The sequence below is a fragment of the Hyperolius riggenbachi genome, chromosome 9, assembly GCF_040937935.1.
Source record: "Hyperolius riggenbachi isolate aHypRig1 chromosome 9, aHypRig1.pri, whole genome shotgun sequence".
NCBI classification, from domain to species: Eukaryota; Metazoa; Chordata; class Amphibia; order Anura; family Hyperoliidae; genus Hyperolius; species Hyperolius riggenbachi.
In genome coordinates this window covers 9071097-9095210 of record NC_090654.1, presented here as the reverse complement: position 1 = coordinate 9095210, position 24114 = coordinate 9071097, and the positions used below count along the sequence as shown (strand labels likewise).

Sequence of the window (24114 nt, the reverse complement as noted above, 5' to 3'; positions counted from 1 at the left end):
GGACTTCTGACTGCAAGGGATAGACAAACAGGTCAATAGTTCGTGTATTTCCCCTCTGGGATGTTTTAGATACTGTAATGAACATATTGCAACAGGATCTGGATAGGATGGCTATATGGGCACATAAATGGCAGATGAAATTCTGTGTTGAAAAATGTAAATTCATGCATTTTGGTCGTACCAATGGTCTAGCACCATACAAAATAAATGGGATACAGTTGGAGACATCAAACTTGGAGAAGGACTTAGGAGTACTCATCGACAACAAGTTCAATAATCGTACTCAATGCCAAGGTGCTGCAGCTAAAGCTAACAAAATTTTGGGATGCATTAAAAGGGAAATAAAAACTCGAGATGCTAGCATAATATTGCCCCTGTTTAACTCTCTAGTAAGGCCACATCTGGAATATGGAATTCATTTCATTACAGGAAAGATATTGCAGTGTTAGAGCAGGTGCAGAGACGAGCAACAAAATTGATACGTGGGATGGAAGGTCTCGCTTACCAAGAAAGGTTAGATAAACTGGGTTTATTTAGTCTAGAGAAAAGACGCCTTAGAGGGGATCTAAGTAACATGTATAAGCCTTCAGTCAATACTGGAAAGAAGTTTTGCTGTAAGTGACCCTTTGCGGTAGTTCGGTGTCAGACACCTGTATCTGTATTCCTGGTCAGACTTGTGACGTTTTACCCTTGTCTTGTGTGATTGCAGCGAGGGAACCGGTGTGCTCCCCGGAATGTGACGGTAACGCCACCTGCAGGATGGACAACGAATGTGAGTGTGACCCGCACTACGAGGGCGACGGCCGGACCTGCAGCCGTAAGTAACGCCTCCGGAATTCACAATGTTGTTGGAAATATAAGAGAAAAAAGTATAAAGACTGAAATTTTTATTCAATCATTTATTTGGTGTTTTCCGAAAACATCGATAACAAGTGTATGGCGTAGGAGTTCCCTGGTTATTCCAACAAGCGGAAAAATGGATCAGGTTTCTCTGGTCTGAAAAAAAACAACAAAAAATTAACTAAAAAATTGAATCATGTGTGGCCACTTTTCAGGGGCGTGACTATAAATCACGGGGCCCTCCAGCAAAACTTTGTTGGTGCTCCCAATGTTTCCACCCCTCCCTATCCTCCCCCCTGGTGCCCCTCACAGCCTGGGGGCCCATCTCACAAGGGTCATACCACAACCCATAACAAGTGTGGCCACAAAACACCTGATGTGAAGGATGGAGCCCTGTATGGGAGGAAGGGAAGTACTGTATTTTTTTGGACTATAAGACTCACTTTTTCTCCCCTAAAAGTGGGGGAAAAAAGTCACTGCATCTCATAATCCAAATGCAGGGAGTTCCTGACTTGTGAACGGCAGCCAATACGAACCTCCAACCTGTTGCAATGTCGGGGACTCCCTGTACTGTGTCCATGCAGAGGAGGGCACAGGGGGACAAATGGAGGACACAAAGGGGCATAGAGGAGAACACAAGGAGGTGTAGAGAGGGATACAAAGGGGTATAGAGGAGGACATAAGAGGGACACAGAGGAGGACATAAGAGGGACACTAAAGGGACACAAAGGGGCACAGATTAGTACAAAAGGGGACAGAGGAGGACAAAAGGGAGACACAAAAAGGCATATAGAAGCACACAAGGGGGACACAAAGGGGCATAGAGGCGGAACATGGGGCACACAGGAGGACACAGGGAGACAGAGGAGGACACAGGGAGACACGAGGTACAAGGGGGAGCATGAGGTACAAAGTGGGCATAATCCACAAGATGCCCCTTCACCATGGATGCACCAGGTTTAGTATATAGTTTTTTTTCCCTGGTTTTTGTCCTGTAAACCTAGGTGTGGTCTTATAGTCCGAGAAATACGGTAATAGTTAAAAGGACACTGTTGGGGGGTCGGGGGAAAGTGAGTTGAAGTTACCCGGGGCTTCTAATGGTCCCCCGCAGACATCCTGTGCCCGTGCAGCCACTCACCGATGCTCCGGCCCCGCCTCTGGTTCACGTCTGGAATTTCAGACTTTAAAGTCAGAAAACCACTGCGCCTGCGTTGCCGTGTCCTCGCTCCAGCTGATGTCACTAGGAGTGTAATGCACATTCCCTGTATAGTCTGTGCCTGCACAGTATGCTCCTGGTGACATCAGCGGGAGTGAGGACACGGCAACGCAGACGCAGTGGTTTTCAGACTTTAAAGTCTGAAATTCCAGAAGTGAACCGGAGGCGGGGCCGGAGCATTGGGGAGTGGCTGCGTGGGCACAGGATAAGTTCAACTCATTTTCCCCCGACCCCCTGCAGTGCGTACATCAAAAAAGGGCGTCGGGAAAAAAGGGCGCGTGGTGTAAACGATAAGCAGTATTATCGTTTATAAAAATATTGTGTAGAATTTCGTTTACAAATAGTTTTTTAAGAATTTATAAATCATTAAATAATGTGTATGAAATTGGCAATTCTTAAAACGTTAATCTTCCCTGTTTCTAAACTGAAACTTATAATTACGTTTGTTAAAAAAACAGTATTATTAGTTTAAACATTATAATTATATATTGTTATGAATAATCTTGATTTATCGTTTATTATTATAATAAAATGTGAAAATATTGTTTATAACAATGATATTAATATAAGTACATTCATAATAACTGTTGATTAGTATTATTAAAATTGTACTAAAACTATACCTAACCCTACTCTCACACAGAGCCCTCCCTGTACCTATCCCTAACCCCTAGACCCCCTGGTGGTGCCTAAACCTAAGACCCCCCCCCTGGTGGTGCCTAAACCTAAGACCCCCCTGGTGGTGGCTAAAACTAACCACCCAAAGCCCTCCCTGTACCTATCCCTAACCCCTAGACCCCCTGGTGGTGCCTAAACTTAAGACCCCCCTGGTGGTGCCTAAACCTAAGACCCCCCTGGTGGTGCCTAAACCTAAGACCCCCCGGGGGTGCCTCAACCTAAGACCCCCTGGTGGTGCCTCAACCTAAGATCCCCCTGGTGGTGCCTAAACCTAAGATCCCCCTGGTGGTGCCTAAACCTAAGACCCCCCTGGTGGTGCCTAAACCTAAGACCCCCCTGGTGGTGCCTAAACCTAAGACCCCCCTGGTGGTGCCTAAAACTAACCACCCCAAAGCCCTCCCTGTACCTATCCCTAACCCCTAGACCCCCCTGGTGGTGCCTAAACCTAAGACCCCCCTGGTGGTGCCTAAACCTAAGACCCCCCTGGTGGTGCCTAAACCTAAGACCCCCCTGGTGGTGCCTAAACCTAAGACCCCCCGGGGGTGCCTCAACCTAAGACCCCCTGGTGGTGCCTCAACCCAAGATCCCCCTGGTGGTGCCTAAACCTAAGATCCCCCTGGTGGTGCCTAAACCTAAGACCCCCCTGGTGGTGCCTAAAACTAACCACCCCAAAGCCCTCCCTGTACCTATCCCTAACCCCTAGACCCCCTGGTGGTGCCTAAACCTAAGACCCCCCTGGTGGTGCCTAAACCTAAGACCCCCCTTGTGGTGCCTAAACCTAAGACCCCCCTGGTGGTGCCTAAACCTAAGACCCCCCTGTTGGTGCCTAAACCTAAGACCCCCCTTGTGGTGCCTAAACCTAAGACCCCCTGGTGGTGCCTAAACCTCTTTCAACACCAAAACAAACGAGCAGACATCATTAGATGATTAGTATATCTCTAATTGCCATAATGGGCTAATTCGGGGGAAATGGGTCACCGACCCAAACAATTACACTACAAAATGCAAGAAAACTAGAAATCCCCCTTGTATATATGTATTGAAACACGCAAATGAGCAAAATGCAAACAGGATGTAAAAAAATGCAAAAGATTCTTTATTGTGAGCCAACTACAGAATTAAAAAACAATAATTTAAAAACAAGGTAGCCAGACCTGGGCCATGAGCCCCTAAGTAATAAGATAATGGAAGTGAGCTCCACAAGTAATAATAATATATTAAAAGTGGTTTACTCTGGAGTTTCTGTGAAATAAATAAACCAGTACCACAAGAAATTATTATATAAACAATGGTGGGACTGTGTCACAGAAAACCCCCAGAGGACCACAAACAAATGCATAAGATGGTAAAAATCCTCAATAACAAACTGCTACTATAAATTTGATAAGTGCAAGTGCAGATGCAAAGATACAAAAAATGCAAACTTAACAAAATATAACCATCTAATAAAGATGAATGGTATGGAGGTAAAGTGAATAAGACTAGAGGTAGATCGATGAATAAGTACAAACAGTTGATGGGAGAAGAAAGGGATTATCTCCCTTAAGGTGCAGCAGTGATAAGGTGCATAAAGGAAGGTAGCAGTGAGAAGAGAGAATAGTAATGCAAAGCTCACCTAAGTATTGAATAATAGGTCACAGGACTGGCTAAGCGGGCGCTGCCTACGCCGTCCGACTAGTTCCGCCGAAGCTGCAAGGGGACATGAGTGTAGCAAGCTGGCGCGGTTTAAATGAGGCCAAAGGACGCGGCCGCGTCATTGGCTTGACCCTACGTGCCGTCTGTCGTCAGCACGGAAGGTCAGCCAAGCGTAGGATGGGACGCATAAGTTAATGTGAGACGCATGAAGAATAAAGAGATTTGCCATCTAGTGGACAAAAGAGGTAAGACATGCAAAAACACATTGAGAAAATAATAAGACTTGTCATGAAAGCCTGGCCGCCATCTAGTGGACAAAAAAGAGAATACTCATAACAACAATAAGAACTTCTACATAACTAGAGACATCCTGAAAACAACCACAATTGGAGACTATTCAAATTGTGCAGATGTTAAGTATAATTATTAGGCATCTATGTGCATATCCAATGAAGTGTCCAAAGCAAAGAGACATATGGGCAATCCACTTCGGATAAATAAATGGTTTCATGAAAAATATTTTCAAGGCAATCCAGAGCCGTCCAAACAGTAGGTATCATCCTCTAGGTCACATCCTAAATCAAAAAGAAAGAAAGGAAGGGCAATAAATAATAAATAAAGAATGCTTCACAGGTCAATAGTCATATATATATCTCAGTGGTGTCCTCATCAAACACCACTCATTCCTTATATGAACTTACGCATGTGTCACTCATAGTTCAGTCCAGTCTTCTTACCATAGACTGTAGAAGATATCAAATATGCCCACATGTACCTACTTCAAGTGGGCAACACAGAAAAGCCCTCATCATCAGATAAACTCAAAAAGATGGAGGGAGGGGGGAGGGGAAAAGAATTGATGTATCACCAATATTGTGTCAAAGAATGAAGATTAGGAAAGTCCAGCTTCCCTACCTCAAAGCTGTAGAACAAAACCAAAAATAAGTCTTGAAGCGATACTCATTAAGAGCAATGGAAAACAATGCTTCCAACAAAGGGACAAAGGGCAGTCCAGCCTCCTTACCCAAGGCTGTAGAATATAAACAAGAGAGGAAAGAGGAACAAACACACTCACCCAAGGAAAACCCAGGTCACCAAATTGGTGTGTCATCAAGCATAATCATTGTGGCAAATAACAGCCTAAACTAAAATCCTCATTGAGACCCTGGGGGATTCTCGTACCTAGTTTGTAAATCCAGCGCAATTCCCACTGCAACAGTTTGATAACATGGTTTCCACCTCTCCCATTTAGTTGTAGTCGTTGAAGTCCAATCACCTTCCAATTTTCTATTTTACTTGATGGACACGTTAGGGAATGAGATGCCACAGAAGTGAGAGTTTTGCTTTCTAGATGATCCCTAAATTTCTAGTTTGATGTTAGAGCGATGCTGTTGTATTCTGAACTTCAGAGGATTTTTGGTTTGGCCCACATATCGTTTAGTACAACCACATTCGAGAAGATAAATCACCCAAGGAGTTTGGCAATTGATAAAATCATGTAACACAATATGTGTATCATCCAAGTAATTACGTATACTCTTAGTAGGAGACATTAGTGAGCAGATAGAACAATTGCTACAAGGATAGCTACCCCTGACACTTAATGATCTTTGTGGATATGTATAATGGCTGTGACAAAGTTTGTCCTTCAAGCTGGGTGCCCTTTTAGCCGTGACTGATGGTCTCGGGGTAATGAATTTATTGATTATTGGATCACTCTGTAATATCTTCCAATGTGTATTCAAGATGTTATAAATTTCATTCCAATTCTCATTGTAAGGTGTGATCAGCCTGACCAAATTTTCACCTCTAGTATCATGCTTTTTGGTTTGCAACAGTTTATCTCTTGAAGTAAATCTGGCTCTCCGCCAAGCCTTTCTGATGTATTTATTAGGATAACCTCTGTTCCTAAACCTCTTAGCCAGTTCACCGGCTTCCTTTTCAAATTCTTCATTATTTGTGCAATTACGTCTGACCCTCAAAAATTGTCCAGTAGGTATACCACGTTTAGTGGCTGCGGTATGGAAGGAGGAATAGTGCAAGAGGCTATTAACAGCTGTAGCCTTACGAAATAGTGTTGTATTGAGTTGACCCTCTGACCCCTTCCGGATCCTGATATCCAAGAAACAGACTTCTTTCTGGGAAATATCAAAAGTAAGGAATATGTTAAGATCATTATTGTTAATGGTTGCCATAAATTCATTTAGTAACTCCAGACTATCCTGCCATAGTATGAAGACGTCATCGATGAAACGATGCCACCCCGTAATAGCGGGGTGGAATCGTTCCAGCGACGACGCCCACACACATTCTCTCTCCCACCATCCAAGAAAGAGGTTGGCCACAGAGGGCGCACACTTGGCCCCCATGGCCACACCCCTTATCTGTAGGTAGTAGGTGTTATTAAAAAGAAAATAATTGTGTGTCAACACAAATTCTAATAAATCCAGCAACCACAGATTCCTGGAACGATGTTCCACAGACTCCATGTCTAAAAAATATTTAACGGCTCTAAGACCATGTTGGTGTGAAATATTGGAATACAAGCTCTCTACATCACATGTTACCAAATAATCCTCCGTATTCATTTGGACATCAGTCAATTTGGTGATGATATCAGCAGAGTCTCGAATATAAGATTCTTGCACTATTCCTCCTTCCATACCGCAGCCACTAAACGTGGTATACCTACTGGACAATTTTTGAGGGTCAGACGTAATTGCACAAATAATGAAGAATTTGAAAAGGAAGCCGGTGAACTGGCTAAGAGGTTTAGGAACAGAGGTTATCCTAATAAATACATCAGAAAGGCTTGGCGGAGAGCCAGATTTACTTCAAGAGATAAACTGTTGCAAACCAAAAAGCATGATACTAGAGGTGAAAATTTGGTCAGGCTGATCACACCTTACAATGAGAATTGGAATGAAATTTATAACATCTTGAATACACATTGGAAGATATTACAGAGTGATCCAATAATCAATAAATTCATTACCCCGAGACCATCAGTCACGGCTAAAAGGGCACCCAGCTTGAAGGACAAACTTTGTCACAGCCATTATACATATCCACAAAGATCATTAAGTGTCAGGGGTAGCTATCCTTGTAGCAATTGTTCTATCTGCTCACTAATGTCTCCTACTAAGAGTATACGTAATTACTTGGATGATACACATATTGTGTTACATGATTTTATCAATTGCCAAACTCCTTGGGTGATTTATCTTCTCGAATGTGGTTGTACTAAACGATATGTGGGCCAAACCAAAAATCCTCTGAAGTTCAGAATACAACAGCATCGCTCTAACATCAAACTAGCATTTAGGGATCATCTAGAAAGCAAAACTCTCACTTCTGTGGCATCTCATTCCCTAACGTGTCCATCAAGTAAAATAGAAAATTGGAAGGTGATTGGACTTCAACGACTACAACTAAATGGGAGAGGTGGAAACCATGTTATCAAACTGTTGCAGTGGGAATTGCGCTGGATTTACAAACTAGGTACGAGAATCCCCCAGGGTCTCAATGAGGATTTTAGTTTAGGCTGTTATTTGCCACAATGATTATGCTTGATGACACACCAATTTGGTGACCTGGGTTTTCCTTGGGTGAGTGTGTTTGTTCCTCTTTCCTCTCTTGTTTATATTCTACAGCCTTGGGTAAGGAGGCTGGACTGCCCTTTGTCCCTTTGTTGGAAGCATTGTTTTCCATTGCTCTTAATGAGTATCGCTTCAAGACTTATTTTTGGTTTTGTTCTACAGCTTTGAGGTAGGGAAGCTGGACTTTCCTAATCTTCATTCTTTGACACAATATTGGTGATACATCAATTCTTTTCCCCTCCCCCCTCCCTCCATCTTTTTGAGTTTATCTGATGATGAGGGCTTTTCTGTGTTGCCCACTTGAAGTAGGTACATGTGGGCATATTTGATATCTTCTACAGTCTATGGTAAGAAGACTGGACTGAACTATGAGTGACACATGCGTAAGTTCATATAAGGAATGAGTGGTGTTTGATGAGGACACCACTGAGATATATATATGACTATTGACCTGTGAAGCATTCTTTATTTATTATTTATTGCCCTTCCTTTCTTTCTTTTTGATTTAGGATGTGACCTAGAGGATGATACCTACTGTTTGGACGGCTCTGGATTGCCTTGAAAATATTTTTCATGAAACCATTTATTTATCCGAAGTGGATTGCCCATATGTCTCTTTGCTTTGGACACTTCATTGGATATGCACATAGATGCCTAATAATTATACTTAACATCTGCACAATTTGAATAGTCTCCAATTGTGGTTGTTTTCAGGATGTCTCTAGTTATGTAGAAGTTCTTATTGTTGTTATGAGTATTCTCTTTTTTGTCCACTAGATGGCGGCCAGGCTTTCATGACAAGTCTTATTATTTTCTCAATGTGTTTTTGCATGTCTTACCTCTTTTGTCCACTAGATGGCAAATCTCTTTATTCTTCATGCGTCTCACATTAACTTATGCGTCCCATCCTACGCTTGGCTGACCTTCCGTGCTGACGACAGACGGCACGTAGGGTCAAGCCAATGACGCGGCCGCGTCCTTTGGCCTCATTTAAACCGCGCCAGCTTGCTACACTCATGTCCCCTTGCAGCTTCGGCGGAACTAGTCGGACGGCGTAGGCAGCGCCCGCTTAGCCAGTCCTGTGACCTATTATTCAATACTTAGGTGAGCTTTGCATTACTATTCTCTCTTCTCACTGCTACCTTCCTTTATGCACCTTATCACTGCTGCACCTTAAGGGAGATAATCCCTTTCTTCTCCCATCAACTGTTTGTACTTATTCATCGATCTACCTCTAGTCTTATTCACTTTACCTCCATACCATTCATCTTTATTAGATGGTTATATTTTGTTAAGTTTGCATTTTTTGTATCTTTGCATCTGCACTTGCACTTATCAAATTTATAGTAGCAGTTTGTTATTGAGGATTTTTACCATCTTATGCATTTGTTTGTGGTCCTCTGGGGGTTTTCTGTGACACAGTCCCACCATTGTTTATATAATAATTTCTTGTGGTACTGGTTTATTTATTTCACAGAAACTCCAGAGTAAACCACTTTTAATATATTATTATTACTTGTGGAGCTCACTTCCATTATCTTATTACTTAGGGGCTCATGGCCCAGGTCTGGCTACCTTGTTTTTAAATTATTGTTTTTTAATTCTGTAGTTGGCTCACAATAAAGAATCTTTTGCATTTTTTTACATCCTGTTTGCATTTTGCTCATTTGCGTGTTTCAATACATATATACAAGGGGGATTTCTAGTTTTCTTGCATTTTGTAGTGGTGCCTAAACCTAAGACCCCCCTTGTGGTGCCTAAACCTAAGACCCCCTATGGATAATAATGTTTTACAATCATTAATAAATAAAAAAAAAATAATAATTTTTTTGGGTGGATAATAATGTTTTAGAAATGTTTTACAAATAGTGATTGTAAAAAATATATTGCAATTTACGTTAGGTACTGATCGCTTTATTTTGTGAATAATAATGTTTTACAAACAGTAAGGGTTAAAATGTTAAATAATGTTTTAATTAAATAGGATAAATATGTTTAGTATTTTTATAAACGTTATTTGTCACGGGCTCATTTTCTAAACGTAAATCATCACAAGCAGTTTTAAAACATAAAAAATCTCCGGGCGCCGTTTGTAAAACGTTAATAATCTCTGGCGCCCTTTTTTCCCTGTTCGGCGCCCATTAAACGATATTTATAATGGGAGTGAATGGGGCGCCCTTTTTGTCCACTTGTCTCATGCGCTCAAATCTGCTGCTTCCCCTACGGTATCCCTTTAAGTTAAGGCCCCTTTATAGCTGTGGGCCCATCTGCGGTTGCACTGACTGCTCCCCTCCCCTGTAGTTAGCCCCCGCCACCTTTTATTCTTACATGAAACCAGTTGATGTAAGCCGGGCACAGCCGGACACACAGGGGTCTTGGTTAGTGGTGACAAATCCTAGTGTACAGCACACATGCTGTTTTCAAATATAATCAGCATTTTCTTTTCATTTTGTGTACAGATACAAGCTTTTATATGAGGTGGGAGGAGGCGTCCCCAAAAATCCAAAGGACAGGAGATATACTTATAAATATAAATAATCTAAAACAGCCTTACCTCAGAATGGAGGATAAGAAAAAAGGTTTCTTGGACACAGGGCCGGGCCGAGGCATAGGCTGGAGAGGCTCCAGCCTCAGGGCGCAGTGTAGGAGGGGGCGCAGAATTCACTCAGCTGTCATTCCTAATTGTGTTTGAAGCAGAAAGAAATAATAAAAGGGGATATATGGCAGTGACTGCAAGCCAGATAACTAGAGATTAAGGTGTTGGGGAGGTTGTGGGCCCTGTGGCGCCTCTTAGTCTAACAGCAATCAGTTAGTGACAGCTGGGGTGGGAGGGATGGAGGGGCGCACTTTGGTGTCTCAGCCTTGGGTGCTGGAGGACCTTGTCCCGCCTCTGCTTGGACACCAATAAAAACAACACTTTTCGTGGTACTTGCCTGCTTCCTCAGATTTATAGTAAAAGTGCCTTTGAAGGTTGCTTGAAGCGCTCCAAGTCTGTGTGCGCAACCCGCGTCTGTAAGGAGTATTTATTCTTAAAGGGAATCTGAAGTGAAAATAAACATATGATGTAATGAATTGTACGTGTAGTAAAGCTAATGCTGGGTACACACAATGCGTTTTTTCGGGCGATTTCCCGTTCAATCTACTTTCGATTCGTTTTTCTGCTTAATTTTCCGCTTGATCCTCTTATCTTTTCTTATCAATTTCAATTCACTTCTATGGGAAATAATGGTAAAAATGATCGAAAGCAATATCGGACATGACGGAAATTATCGAACGCATCTATCGACCGCAAAAATGCAACGTGTGCCTAGCATAAGGAATAGAACTTTAGTAGCAAAGAAATGATTCTCATATTGTTTCCAGTACAGGAAGAGTTAAGAAACTCCAGCTGTTATCTATGCAAAAGAGCTTCTCTGAGCTCTCCAACCCAACTTGTGTCAGATACAGCCCTGTTTATTGAAGCACTTATACATCAAAGAAAAGGGCCATTAGCTCTGCTTGTTTTATAGTTTAAAATAGAGTGTGACATGTAATTGCAAATATGACAGAATGATGCAATGTTATTTAAAAAAAAAAGCTATATATCTAAAAATAAAAATAGACTAATGTTCTATTAATTACCAGTACTACACATACAAATCATTACATCATACGTTTTCTTTTCGCTCCAGTGTCACGTTAAATCTGTATTTCATTACTTGGAAATACTACATTATAGCGATGCTCCTGGTGGACACATTACAATATACAGTATGAACTTGCTGCCTTGGCGACAGTAGAGTGTTTGGAGTACTTTTTGTGTACCGGATGCTCTCAGGCCCTCCTATGTCTGCAGGAATGAATAGCTGCAGAGAGAAGGAAATCTAGTTTGCTTTTGCTTGCAGCCCTGGGACTAATCAAGTGATTACAGCAGTAACATTGTATACGGATCTCCCCATGCCTTATGTAATGATATATGATGATGCTGGAGCTGCATTCTGGGGTTTTCAGTACAGTAAACATGGTTTCCTTGCTTTGCAGTGATTGACCAATGCAAGACGTACAATGGTGGCTGCAGTATCCACGCCTTGTGCTCTCAGAGTGGGATAAAGCTCTCCTGCGCTTGTCTTCCTGGATATGAAGGCGACGGATATGTCTGCACCCCCATCAATCTGTGTGTGAATGGGGAGAACGGGGGCTGCAGTGAACATGCAGAGTGTATTTACACCGGGCCAGTAAGTCTAACATTTCTCACTACTGAAGGCTTTCTTAATAACAGACCAGCATTGTGCCAGAAATCATTTTGCAGGTTTTCTTTCTCCTTTGTCTCGGAAACCTGTGCGATTTCCTGCTCAGCGATATTGCTTACATTTTTTAGACAGCAGGGAGAGGTGGCTGGCTGGCGGCGCTTCCGAAAACAGGCTACATCTAAATGACTAATAACCTAGGTGTGCAGAGCCTTCCAGGACAATTTGCATGCAGAGTACTCTGAACTGGACCCCTCCACCGCAATGAGGCTATCCTCTCCGAAGGGACCCTAACCTCTAACTTATTACCAAACAAGCATAGTGTTAATTTGGGAGCAGCTGGACATAAAATGGTTTACAGGTATTTTTTTGGAGGACAGGGGAGAAGTGGCAGCGCCTCCTAAGATTAGGCTGCATCCGATTGACTACCAACAGAGGCGTGCAGAGCCCCTAGAGGCAAATACACACCTTGTATTCAAAGCAAATGCTACAATTATGCGCTAGAAGAACCCTAACATCTTAAAAAAAATTGAAATGCAACCCTAAAATAAAATGGGAGCAGCTAGCCATAAAGTAAACTTACATTTCTTAGATAGCAGGGAGAGGTGTCAGCGCTTCCCAGAACGATGGCCTCATCGCGGTGGAAGGGTCCAGTATGGAACATTCTGCGCATGCAAACAGACAAGCTAACATCCTCTATTTGGCAGGATTGAAAGAAAGGGGGAGAACCGAGAGCCCGATATGGTGTAGTATCTTAATGAGGTGATGTCTGATGCAAACACACACAATGGTTATACTCACAAGGACGGGTCGCCTCCAAGGCAACCACTGGATAAGCAGGGGGGAGAATTGTAACCTGACCCCGCTCAGGGTTAAGAAGTCGCTCTCTGTAGATAGGAGAAAATGGGGATACACCCCTCCACCAAGCGTGGACTCAACAATTATGTGGTATAACAACAGAGGCGCCAAGTAGAGTAAAATTAGTTAAAATTGTTAAAAAGGGGGAAGTGGGTGGACTCACCTCCCTTCTGAAAAAATGGCCAGACAACGGGCAGGTTACTTCAAGTTTAAAGTAACATTTATTATGAGCTCCAAAAGTGCAACGCGTTTTTCACGGGTAACAGTCCCGCTTCTTCAGGCAAACCATTTTTGGAGGGAGCAAAGTCGGGTCAAGAGCCAGATATAGTGCCTCTGTTACTTTAAACTTGAAGTAACCTGCCCATTGTCTGGCCAGGGCAGTGCTGGGCCGAAATTACGCATTAGCGTAATTACGCATCGTAATTCACTACAAATGCACCGTAAGCGTTACGTGTAAGGTTACTGTATTACGCGTAATTAATTACGCGTAGATCGCTGGGTTACGTTTTACGCGTAACAAATTACGCGTAAGACAGTAAACTCCCATTGAAATTACACAGTCTGCCGTAATCGCGTAATATTACGCTCCCGTATAATATAAAAAAGCCGCCGACTTTAAGGGTTAATAGCAAAGCCCCCTTAAGTGCTAAGAGCCTCAAATTTGGAGAATATATTAAGGAGATCAGAAGGAATAAGAGGAAAAAAATTTTTTTCAAAAAGACCTTATAGTTTTTGAGAAAATCGATGTTAAAGTTTCAAAGGAAAAATATATACATTTAAAAACCCGCCGACTTTAACGGTTAATAGCAAAGCCTGCTTAAAATTTAGGAACACCAAATTCACAGGGTATATTAAGGGGATCAGTGGGAATAAGAGGAAAAAAATTTTTTTCAAAAAGACCTTATAGTTTTTGAGAAAATCGATTTTTAAGTTTCAAGGGCGAAAATGTCTTTTAAATGCGGAAAATGTCAGTTTTTTTTGCACAGGTAACAATAGTGTTTTATTTTCATAGATTCCCCCAAGTGGGAAGAGTTTTACTTACTTCGTTCTGAGTGTGGGAAATATAAAAAAAAAACGACGTGGGGTCCCCCCTCCCAGACCTCTTTAACCCCTTGTCCCCCATGCAGACTGGGATAGCCAGAATGCGGAGCACCGGCCGCGTGGGGCTCCGCACCCTGACTATACCAGCCCGCATGGTCCATGGATTGGGGGGTCTCGGAAGGGGAGGGGCAGCCAAGCTTTCCCCTCCCCCTCCGAGCCCTTGTCCAATCCAAGGACAAGGGGCTCTTCTCCACCTCCGATGGGCGGTGGAGGTGGAGGCCGCGATTTCCTGGGGAGGGGTTCATGGTGGCATCTGGGAGTCCCCTTTAAAAAGGGGTCCCCCAGATGCCCACCCCCCTCCCAGGAGAAATGAGTATAGAGGTACTTGTAGTACCCCTTACCCATTTCCTTTAAGAGTTAAAAGTAAATAAACACACAAACACATAGAAAAAGTATTTTAATTGAACAAAAAACATAACCACGAAAAAAGTCCTTTAATATTCTTAATTAACCATTAATACTTACCTGTCCCTTTAAAAGCCAGTTCCCACGCAATATCCTCGGAAATATACTAATCAGTTACAATGTAACAAAGTTATTCAATGTAACAACTTTGTTACTTTGTAACACCACCGCACCCGACGTCACTCGCCGCTCACCCGCCGGCCGCCGCATACACACTAAGTCCCCGCCGGCTCCCGCCGTCCACTCCGCCCACACCTGTCACCCATATACATGCTGGCACCCATGGGTGCCAGCATGTATATAGGTGACATGTGGGAGAGGCGGGGAGGGCAGCGGAGCCGGCGGGGACTTAGCGTCCCTTCACCCGACAGAGCTCTGAGCTATATTAGCTCAGAGCTCTCCAAAGCATCTTTGTATTTGGGCTCCAAGGAGCCCCATTGGTCCTTAGCAGACCAATGGGGTTCCTTCAAATCAGAAGGAACCCCATTGGTCTGCTAAGGACCAATGGGGCTCCTTGGAGCCCAAATACAAAGATGCTTAGAGAGCTCTGAGCTATAGCTCAGAGCTCTGTCGGGTCCTGCAGCGCAGACGTGGCGGCGGCGGCGGCGGTGAGTGACGTCGGGTGCGGTGGTGTTACAATGTAACAAAGTTGTTACATTGAATAACTTTGTTACATTGTAACTGATTAGTATATTTCCGAGGATATTGCGTGGGAACTGGCTTTTAAAGGGACAGGTAAGTATTAATGGTTAATTAAGAATATTAAAGGACTTTTTTCGTGGTTATGTTTTTTGTTCAATTAAAATACTTTTTCTATGTGTTTGTGTGTTTATTTACTTTTAACTCTTAAAGGAAATGGGTAAGGGGTACTACAAGTACCTCTATACTCATTTCTCCTGGGAGGGGGGTGGGCATCTGGGGGACCCCTTTTTAAAGGGGACTCCCAGATGCCACCATGAACCCCTCCCCAGGAAATCGCGGCCTCCACCTCCACCGCCCATCGGAGGTGGAGAAGAGCCCCTTGTCCTTGGATTGGACAAGGGCTCGGAGGGGGAGGGGAAAGCTTGGCTGCCCCTCCCCTTCCGAGACCCCCCAATCCATGGACCATGCGGGCTGGTATAGTCAGGGTGCGGAGCCCCACGCGGCCGGTGCTCCGCATTCTGGCTATCCCAGTCTGCATGGGGGACAAGGGGTTAAAGAGGTCTGGGAGGGGGGACCCCACGTCGTTTTTTTTTTATATTTCCCACACTCAGAACGAAGTAAGTAAAACTCTTCCCACTTGGGGGAATCTATGAAAATAAAACACTATTGTTACCTGTGCAAAAAAAACTGACATTTTCCGCATTTAAAAGACATTTTCGCCCTTGAAACTTAAAAATCGATTTTCTCAAAAACTATAAGGTCTTTTTGAAAAAAAATTTTTTCCTCTTATTCCCACTGATCCCCTTAATATACCCTGTGAATTTGGTGTTCCTAAATTTTAAGCAGGCTTTGCTATTAACCGTTAAAGTCGGCGGGTTTTTAAATGTATATATTTTTCCTTTGAAACTTTAACATCGATTTTCTCAAAAACTATAAGGTCTTTTTGGAAAAAAATTTTTTCCTCTTATTCCTTCTGATCTCCTTAATATATTCTCCAAATTTGAGGCTCTTAGCACTTAAAGAGAAACTCCGACCAAGAATTGAACTTTATCCCAATCAGTAGCTGATACCCACTTTTACATGAGAAAAATAATGATTTTCACAAACAGACCATCAGGGGGCGCTGTATGACTGATTTTGTGCTGAAACCCCTCCCACAAGAGGCTCTGGTACCGTACGGTACTCTGGGCAAACTGCCACAATGTAACAATGTTCAGACAGGAAATAGCTGCTTACAGCTGTCTGTTAAAGCCAGACCAGCTACATAATCTGCCCACAGTAACAATGTCACCATGTAAAACATGTCAGAATGTGAATCTGGGAGAGGAAAGATTTTACAATGAGCAAACACTGACTAAATCATGTATACATAATTATTGTAAAAATGAAGCACTTTTTTTATTACATTATTTTCACTGGAGTTCCTCTTTAAGGGGGCTTTGCTATTAACCCTTAAAATCGGCGGCTACCTAACATTGATCCATGCGTCAACTTTTCCGCTTGGCAGCATGACCTTACGCATTAATTGCTAGCAGGATTTTACGCGTAAGCCTATAACGTAATAACCTGCACTACGGCATACTTACGCGTAATTGCGTAAGTGCTATGCGTAATTACGGACATGTACCGAAATTTACTGTCTATGACGTAAGCGTAATTTCGTAATGCGTAATAGCGTAAAATTACGCGTAATGATCCGTAAGCGTAGCTTTCTCCATTACGACCAGCACTGGGCCAGGGAGGTGAGTCCACCCACTTCCCCCTTTTTAACAATTTTAACTAATTTTACTCTTCTTGGCGCCTCTGTTGTTATACCACATCCTCTGTTTGGCAGGGGTCACACTTGTCTGTGTTTTCTGCACAGAGAAACTGATTTCAACTGATAACTCCTGTTAATCAATGGGCTAGGTCACGCTCGAATGCAGATTTCGCGAGCAGAAAAAAAACCTGACATCCTGCACATTTTGTCAGTTTTCTCTACATTACATTATCTGCTGTAAGGCAGGGGTCACACTTGTCTTTCAGTTTTGTACACTTTTCAGAAATGCAAGTTGTGTATCCTGCTTATAATTAGGCTCTGCACGTCTATGTTGGGAGTCAATCAGATACAGCCTTAGGGGTTAAAGAGACACTGAAGCAAAAATAAAAATTATGATATAATGATTGATATGTGTAGTACAGCTAAGAAATAAAGCATTAGGAGCAGATACACAAGTATAATATTGTTTCCAGTACAGGAAGAGTTAAGAAACTATGCAGGAGAGCTATTGAGCTCCACGACTTACAAAGTAACAGTGAGCTCTGTCTTCTGAAGCTTATTATCTCAAGTGTCTGGCATTGTATTGTTTTTTTTCCTGCAGAGGACAGTTCAAAAGTTCACTAGCCTGCTCTGTAAAATCATTTAGAATGCTGAGTAGTGTGTAAACTGCAAATATTAGAGAATGATGCAATGTTATAAAAAAAAATGATGTAACTGAAAATAATTTAAGAGAATATTTTCTTTGCTACTAATGTTCTATGAATTATCCGTACTACACAACCAATTCATTATATCATCATTTTTTTTTTCGCTTCAGTTTCTCTTTAAAGTGACAATGAAGTAAAAAAACAACAACTTAAAATATAATGAATTGGTTGTGTAGTTTAAATAATTAATAGAACATTAGTTGCAAAGAAAATAGTCTCATTTTTATTTTCAGGTATATAGCTTTTTTTTGCATCATCCTCTAATAACTGCAGTTTACACGCTACACTCAGCATTATATAAGATGAAACAGAGCAGAGCTAATGGCCTTTTCAACTTTCCTCTGCAGTGAACATTAAACAAACTAGAAACAATGAGACACAGTTGAGATAAGAGCTTCAAAGACAGTGCTGTCCACAACCTTATAAAGTCTTGGAGCTCAGAGAAGCTCTTTTGCATAGATAGCAACTGAAGTCTCTTAACTCTTCCTGTACTGGAAATAATATGAGACTCATATCTGTGCCAATGTTTTATTTCTTAGCTGTACGACACATACAAATCATTATATTATAAGTTTATTTTCACTTCAGCTTCCCTTTAAACCCACTAGCAGTCTTTTCTGACCACTAGTGATTTGTAAAGCTCTTGGGGGATTTTTATAAAATCACATCACTCCGGTGGGATCACATCCATAGCATTACATTAGCAAGAGCAAGAAAGGGCTTAGTATTGTACTGTTAGTGGGTTCCAGGCCTTAGGAGCTGGTCAGCCCACAGGCACGATTCTCTGTGGATTTATTAGCTTGTGTTGCATCATCTTCTGTCTTCGGATGACACTCGGGGTTGGACTGGGACACTAAGGGCCCACCAGGAAAGTTTCAGCCTGGGGCACACCCCCCACTCCCAATTTGGACTTACATATGCATGTACTCTAGAAACTTTGCACAGATATCAGTGCTGTATAATAACAACATTTGGTAGGACATTAGACTATGGTAGGGAATAGATTGTGAGCTCTTCTGAGGACAGTCCATAACAGGGAGATGGCCACAAAAAAATCAGGAAGTACAGTGAGAGGCATTGGAGACAGAAGACACGTGACGCGCAGTGACGCAGATCCCCGGCGCCTGGACTGTGGAAGAAGTAAGTAGTTCCCTGAACAGCCACTGCTATTGCTCAAAATTCTGGAGGGGGGAGTGCAGAAAGGGGGGCCCCAGGTGAGGGAGGGGGGAGTTGGGCCCCCTCCCTGCCACTGTGTGCCCAAGCCACCCTTTCCTGCACTGCTACCTCCTCCTCTCCTGCTGTTTGGTGTGGGGCCTGGGAGGGCCCATTTAAAGTAAAAGAGACCAGGCCTACCGGGAAAATTCCCACGTTCCCGGCAGCCCAGTCCGAGCCTGATGACACTATCTCTTCTTGCAGAACTCGCGGAGGTGCGAATGTCACGATGGGTATGTCGGCAATGGCGTCCAGTGTCTTGAAAAATCGATCCCTCCCGTGGACCGATGCCTGCAGAATAACGGGGACTGCGACGCGCTGGCCGTCTGCTCTGATCTGCATTATGAAGGTATTTCAGATATTATATTGCTTATATTATCACATATGCCACGGAAGCCTTCATTTCCTTTCATTCCCTGGCTGGCAGTGCTGACGTCCTATGGTAATGTCAGATACTGCTTGGCTGGACAGAACAGCAGTCTATATGAGCTGCTCGGACTCCTCCTATATTGTACAGGGCCAGACTTGACACTAGGCTCACTAGGCACTAGGCTCCCTAGGCACGAGCCTAGAGGCGGCTGTTGTGGGTTTGTGGGCCTGCATTCCCCATCCTGGAGCAGGGCTGACGTTACCGCCCCCAGAGGATAGAGAGCTGTATGGGTGGGCTGAGGAGCAGTCCCTTCCGGCCCACCCCTGCAGCTCTCTATGATCTGGAGACAGTGATATCAGCATGGTGCCAGGCTGGCACACCAGGGAAGGGGGGTGGGGAGGGTTGACATCTGTCTAGGGAATAGGGGAAGCTAGCACACTACTTGCGGTAAAGTTTGGCGGGTGCACCCACGTTCCTAGTGGGATTGCGGGAGGGCGGAGGTTTAGCCCTGAATCTGGGCCTGCAGACGCGAATAGACAGTAGTTTGTTGTCGAGGTGAAACTGGAAAAATAAGAATATTGTGCAAAAATCCATTTATTACAGTAATTCAACTTAAAAGGTGAAACTAATCTATGAAATAGACTCAGTACTTGCTAAGTGAGATATGGCAAGCCTTTATTTGTTATAATGTTGATGATTATGGCTTACAGCTTTCGAGAACCCCAAAAACAAAATCTCAGCCTATTAAAATATTGTGAAAATTTTCAATATTCTGGGCTCAACGTGTCAGACTCTAATCAGCTAATTCATCCAACACACCTGCAAAGGGTTCCTATTTCATACATTAGTGTCACCTTTTATGTTGAATTACTGAAATGAATGGATTTTTGCACCTTATTCTAATTTTTTCAGTTTCACCTGTATGTTGTAAAGCAGTGTTTCTCAACATTTTATTGGTATGTACCCTTTTTGAAATCCTGTACTCACCAAGTACTCCCTGACATAGTAAACGTTATCACAGGTACCCCTTGACAAATATATATTTAATCGTAGTACATGATAATTGGTTCTAAATAATTTCCAAGCATTTACTATTGCTTTTAATTAGCTAAAACACTGATTTGGTGTTTTTTAACCTACTTGGCGGTATTCCCGAGCTAGGGTCGGGGCGTAAAACTGCAGCTAAGAGCGGTAATCCTGACCTCTGCTCGGGGGAGCCGCTGGAGGCTGTGTGCAGAGCAATGCGCGCAGCGGGAGCGTTTCTACATACCTCCCGGGGAATCCTGACGTCGGACGCCATTCTTCTTCCTCTCCTCTGGGGCTCTGCATCCTGCTGGTGAGATTGCCGGCTGTCGTCATGATGACTTGATCACTTTAGAGTTGCAGCGCCACCCGGAGGATGGAGGCATAACTGCAGCGCTAGAGCCAGGGAGGTAAGTATTTGTGGAGCTGCTGATTTTTTTCAGATTAAAAAATTGCAGCGCTTTTAGACCCTAAAATCCAGAAAGAATCATAACGCCAAGGGAGTTAAATAAGATTTATCATTTTCCTAAACTCTACATTTGTTATTCTTGGTTAAGTATATGAAGCCTGAGTACCCCCTGGAACCATCAGAAATACCCCTTGGGGTACACGTACCACACATTGAGAACCTAGGCTCTAGAGCAAGGGTCCCCAAATGGTTTGGGTCGAGGGCGGGGTCAACATACTTCAGACTGCTGGGGGGCTGGAGTGTACATAGAAGTCTTTGCGGGCCAGACATTGATGCATACTATGGTGACAACCGTCAGTCCAATTGGACAACAGTGTCAACTGATTGGAAACTAGTGAATTACCGCTTTCTAGCTTCATTCTATATGCAGACCACCAATATTTAAAAATGTAGCTGACCGCATGTATAATACATTTTGTGTTTGGGGGGGGGGCGGTAAAAAAGCCTCAGGGGGCCACATTCGGCCCGTGGGCCTCAGTTTGAGGACCACTGCTTTAGAGGATCTGTAGAATTAAAAACATCCCCTTGGGAGTACATCACCTAGGGAGGGGGAAGCCTCTGGATCCTAGTGAGGCTTCCCCTGTCCTCCTGTGTTCATCGGTTTAAGCGCTGGCAGCCCCCGAACGGCAGAGAGGTCAATTTTTACCTGCCGCGATCCAGCGCATGCGCAGTAGCAGCTCTCCTCATGGGCTCAGTTGGAAATAGCCGTAGTATGAAACAATATTCTTAATTTGAATGACGTGTTTCTTGTTCCTCTTTAGAGAAGACGGCGGGCGTTTTCCATCTACAGTCACCGAAAGGCAAATACGAGTTTACGTACGAGGAGGCGGAGCAAGCCTGTGAGGCGGAGGGAGCAACAATCGCCACCTTACAGCAGCTCTCAGCTGCCCAGCAGGTACATATGAGGAGGTGGAGCATGACTGGGGGGCGGAGGGAGCAACGATCGCCACCTTACAGCAGCTCTCAGCTGCCCAGCAGGTACCACCCACTTTGTATGCATCAAAGTACTTACCTGGTTTGACATCTTGGGGTCACAGTTGACGCTCCTCCCCCCAGTCAGCAATGGAGTTGCGGCCATGTATCTGAAGACTGTTGAAGCTCTTCAGAAACCTCCGCCTACATTTCTGCAGCCCGCCCCTGCTGGGAGGGGACAGTGACGCAGATGGTGGTGGACAGTCAGAGCCCAGATCAGTGGAGAATTGATTCTACTCCATTCTGCTAGATTGAAGGAAATTGGGTGATATCTTCCTGAATTGACAAATTTACTCAATTGTGCAGGTTGGGAAATATTGGTGTGTTGTAAAGGAATTGGCTAGTGATCACATGATTTTGATCGAATTGGAATGATTTAGAAGGACAACATCGTTCAGCTCCATTAGTGAATGAGACTCACATAGGATCTCGTTTGTAGGGTGCGGGCCAACAGTCAATTTACTTTCAATCGATAACGCGGTTTTCGATTGACCAATAAAGTTGCTCAATCTCTCAGTGAAAAATCGAGAATGAACGGGCACCGTTAGCTTCTCATGGAGCACCTCTACTGGTGGGATTGGGGGAGGTCGGGGCACCAGTATGGGGGGGGGAGGTCAGGGCACCGGTATTGGGGGAGGAGGTCAGGGCACCGGTATTGGGGGGAGGTTGGGGTACCGGTATTGGAGGAGTCGGGGCAATGGTACTGGGGGGAGTTCGGGACACTGATATTGGGGCGGGGGGGGGGGGGAGTTGGGGCACCGGTATCATAGTAGATTGGTTTATTTTGTTGGGTGTGTGTATTGCTGACGTACCTCTGTCTGCCTGATATGTGTTTTTCTGTTCCTGAGATTGATTTCATGCCTCTCTTTCCATCTCTCTCCCCACAGTTGGGGTATCACCAGTATTAGGGGGGAATGTTGGGGCACAGGTATTGGGGGAAGGTCGAGGTACCGGTATTGGGGGGAGGTTGGGGTACAGGTATTGGGGGAAGGTCGAGGTACCGGTATTGGGGGGAGGTTGAGGTACAGGTATTGGGGGGGCTTGTCAGGCACCGATGTTGGGTGGGGCTCGGGGCACTGGTATGATAGTAGATTGCTTTATTTTGTTGGCTGTGTGTATTGCTGACGTATCTCTGTCTGTATGATGTGTTTTTCTGTTCCTGCGATTGATTTCTTGCCCATCTCTCCATCTCTCTCACCACAGTTGGGGTATCACCGCTGCCTGGCCGGATGGTTGTATAACGGGAGTGCAGGGTACCCCACAGTGTATCCCAGCGCAAGCTGCGGGGCCAATCATGTCGGAATCGTTGACTACAAGCAGCGGACAAATCTGAGCGAGAAACGGGATGTTTACTGTTACCGATTTAACGGTTGGTGTAACTGAGTCACTAAAGGGAACTCATGTCCACTCAAAACATGGTGTCTCTGGATCAATATAGATCTATCCAATAAATAACTCCGCCCACACAAGCAATGCATGTTTTTAGAACGCGTGTTATGCAGATTATGTAACGTGTATTTCGTAATTTGCGTAACTTCTATTTAAATGACATGCGCTATCTGTGCAGGTAAATTTTGATATAGTTTAGTAAATATACCCCATAATCAAATAAATGCGTATTTATAGCCCCAATCCTGCTTAGAACTACGATGTGTTCCTTTTTTTCTCACTGTTACACATTACAATTACACATTTAATTAGACAACATTGTCTAACTGGGCAAGAATTGTAGTTTTGTTGTTGTTGTTTCCGATCAGCGCTGCGATTGACATCACAATCGAAATACAGAACCGCAGTGTTGGCACTGTCAATGTCGATATGAAAACACCATTGTACAGTATATGGTCGGATTAAGGCCTCTTACACAATACATGCAATTCCGATTTTTTTTATCTGATCTGATTTTTGATTCTGATTAAAAAAACGTACTGCATGCTGTTACGTTTTTTTTAATCGGAATCAAAAATCGGACGTATTAAAAATCGGAATCGCATGTAGTGTGCAAGAGGCCTTAAAGGACAACTAAAGTGAGAGGTATAAGGAGGCTGCCATATTTTTTTTCCTTTTAGGCTTCTTGCACACCAAGACGTTGTGTTAGGTGGCACGTTAAGGTCGCATAACGTGCACCTAACACAACGTATGGTGCTGCAAGAGCCGACGGTAGAGTGAGCCGCGTTAGGCGGCGGCTCGATTCCTATAATGTCTCCCAGAGTGGCGCTGATTGGCCAGCGGGACCACGTGATGCGGAGCGAGACACTCCGCATCACGTGGTCCCGCCGGCCAATCAGCTGCCGCCAGTGCAGTGAATATTAAGTAGCCATGTGCGCGGCTACTGTAGCTGGCTCTCCCCGCCTCCTCTCCGCCCCCCACTGCGCATGTGCAAACAGTCTAACGCGGCTATA

General features: G+C 43.8%; 1 protein-coding gene across 3 annotated transcripts in view; it reads left to right on the top strand.

Moving 5' to 3' along the window:
* STAB1 (stabilin 1) overlaps positions 1-24114 on the top strand; it is a 308949-nt gene that overhangs the window by 272867 nt on the left and 11968 nt on the right. For all 3 annotated transcript variants that reach the window (XM_068251889.1, XM_068251888.1, XM_068251891.1), the window contains 5 exons: positions 710-817; positions 11989-12182; positions 19083-19227; positions 21502-21635; positions 22916-23081. In XM_068251889.1, coding sequence (XP_068107990.1) covers positions 710-817; positions 11989-12182; positions 19083-19227; positions 21502-21635; positions 22916-23081 — 747 coding nt within the window. The remainder of the gene's footprint in view (positions 1-709; positions 818-11988; positions 12183-19082; positions 19228-21501; positions 21636-22915; positions 23082-24114) is intronic.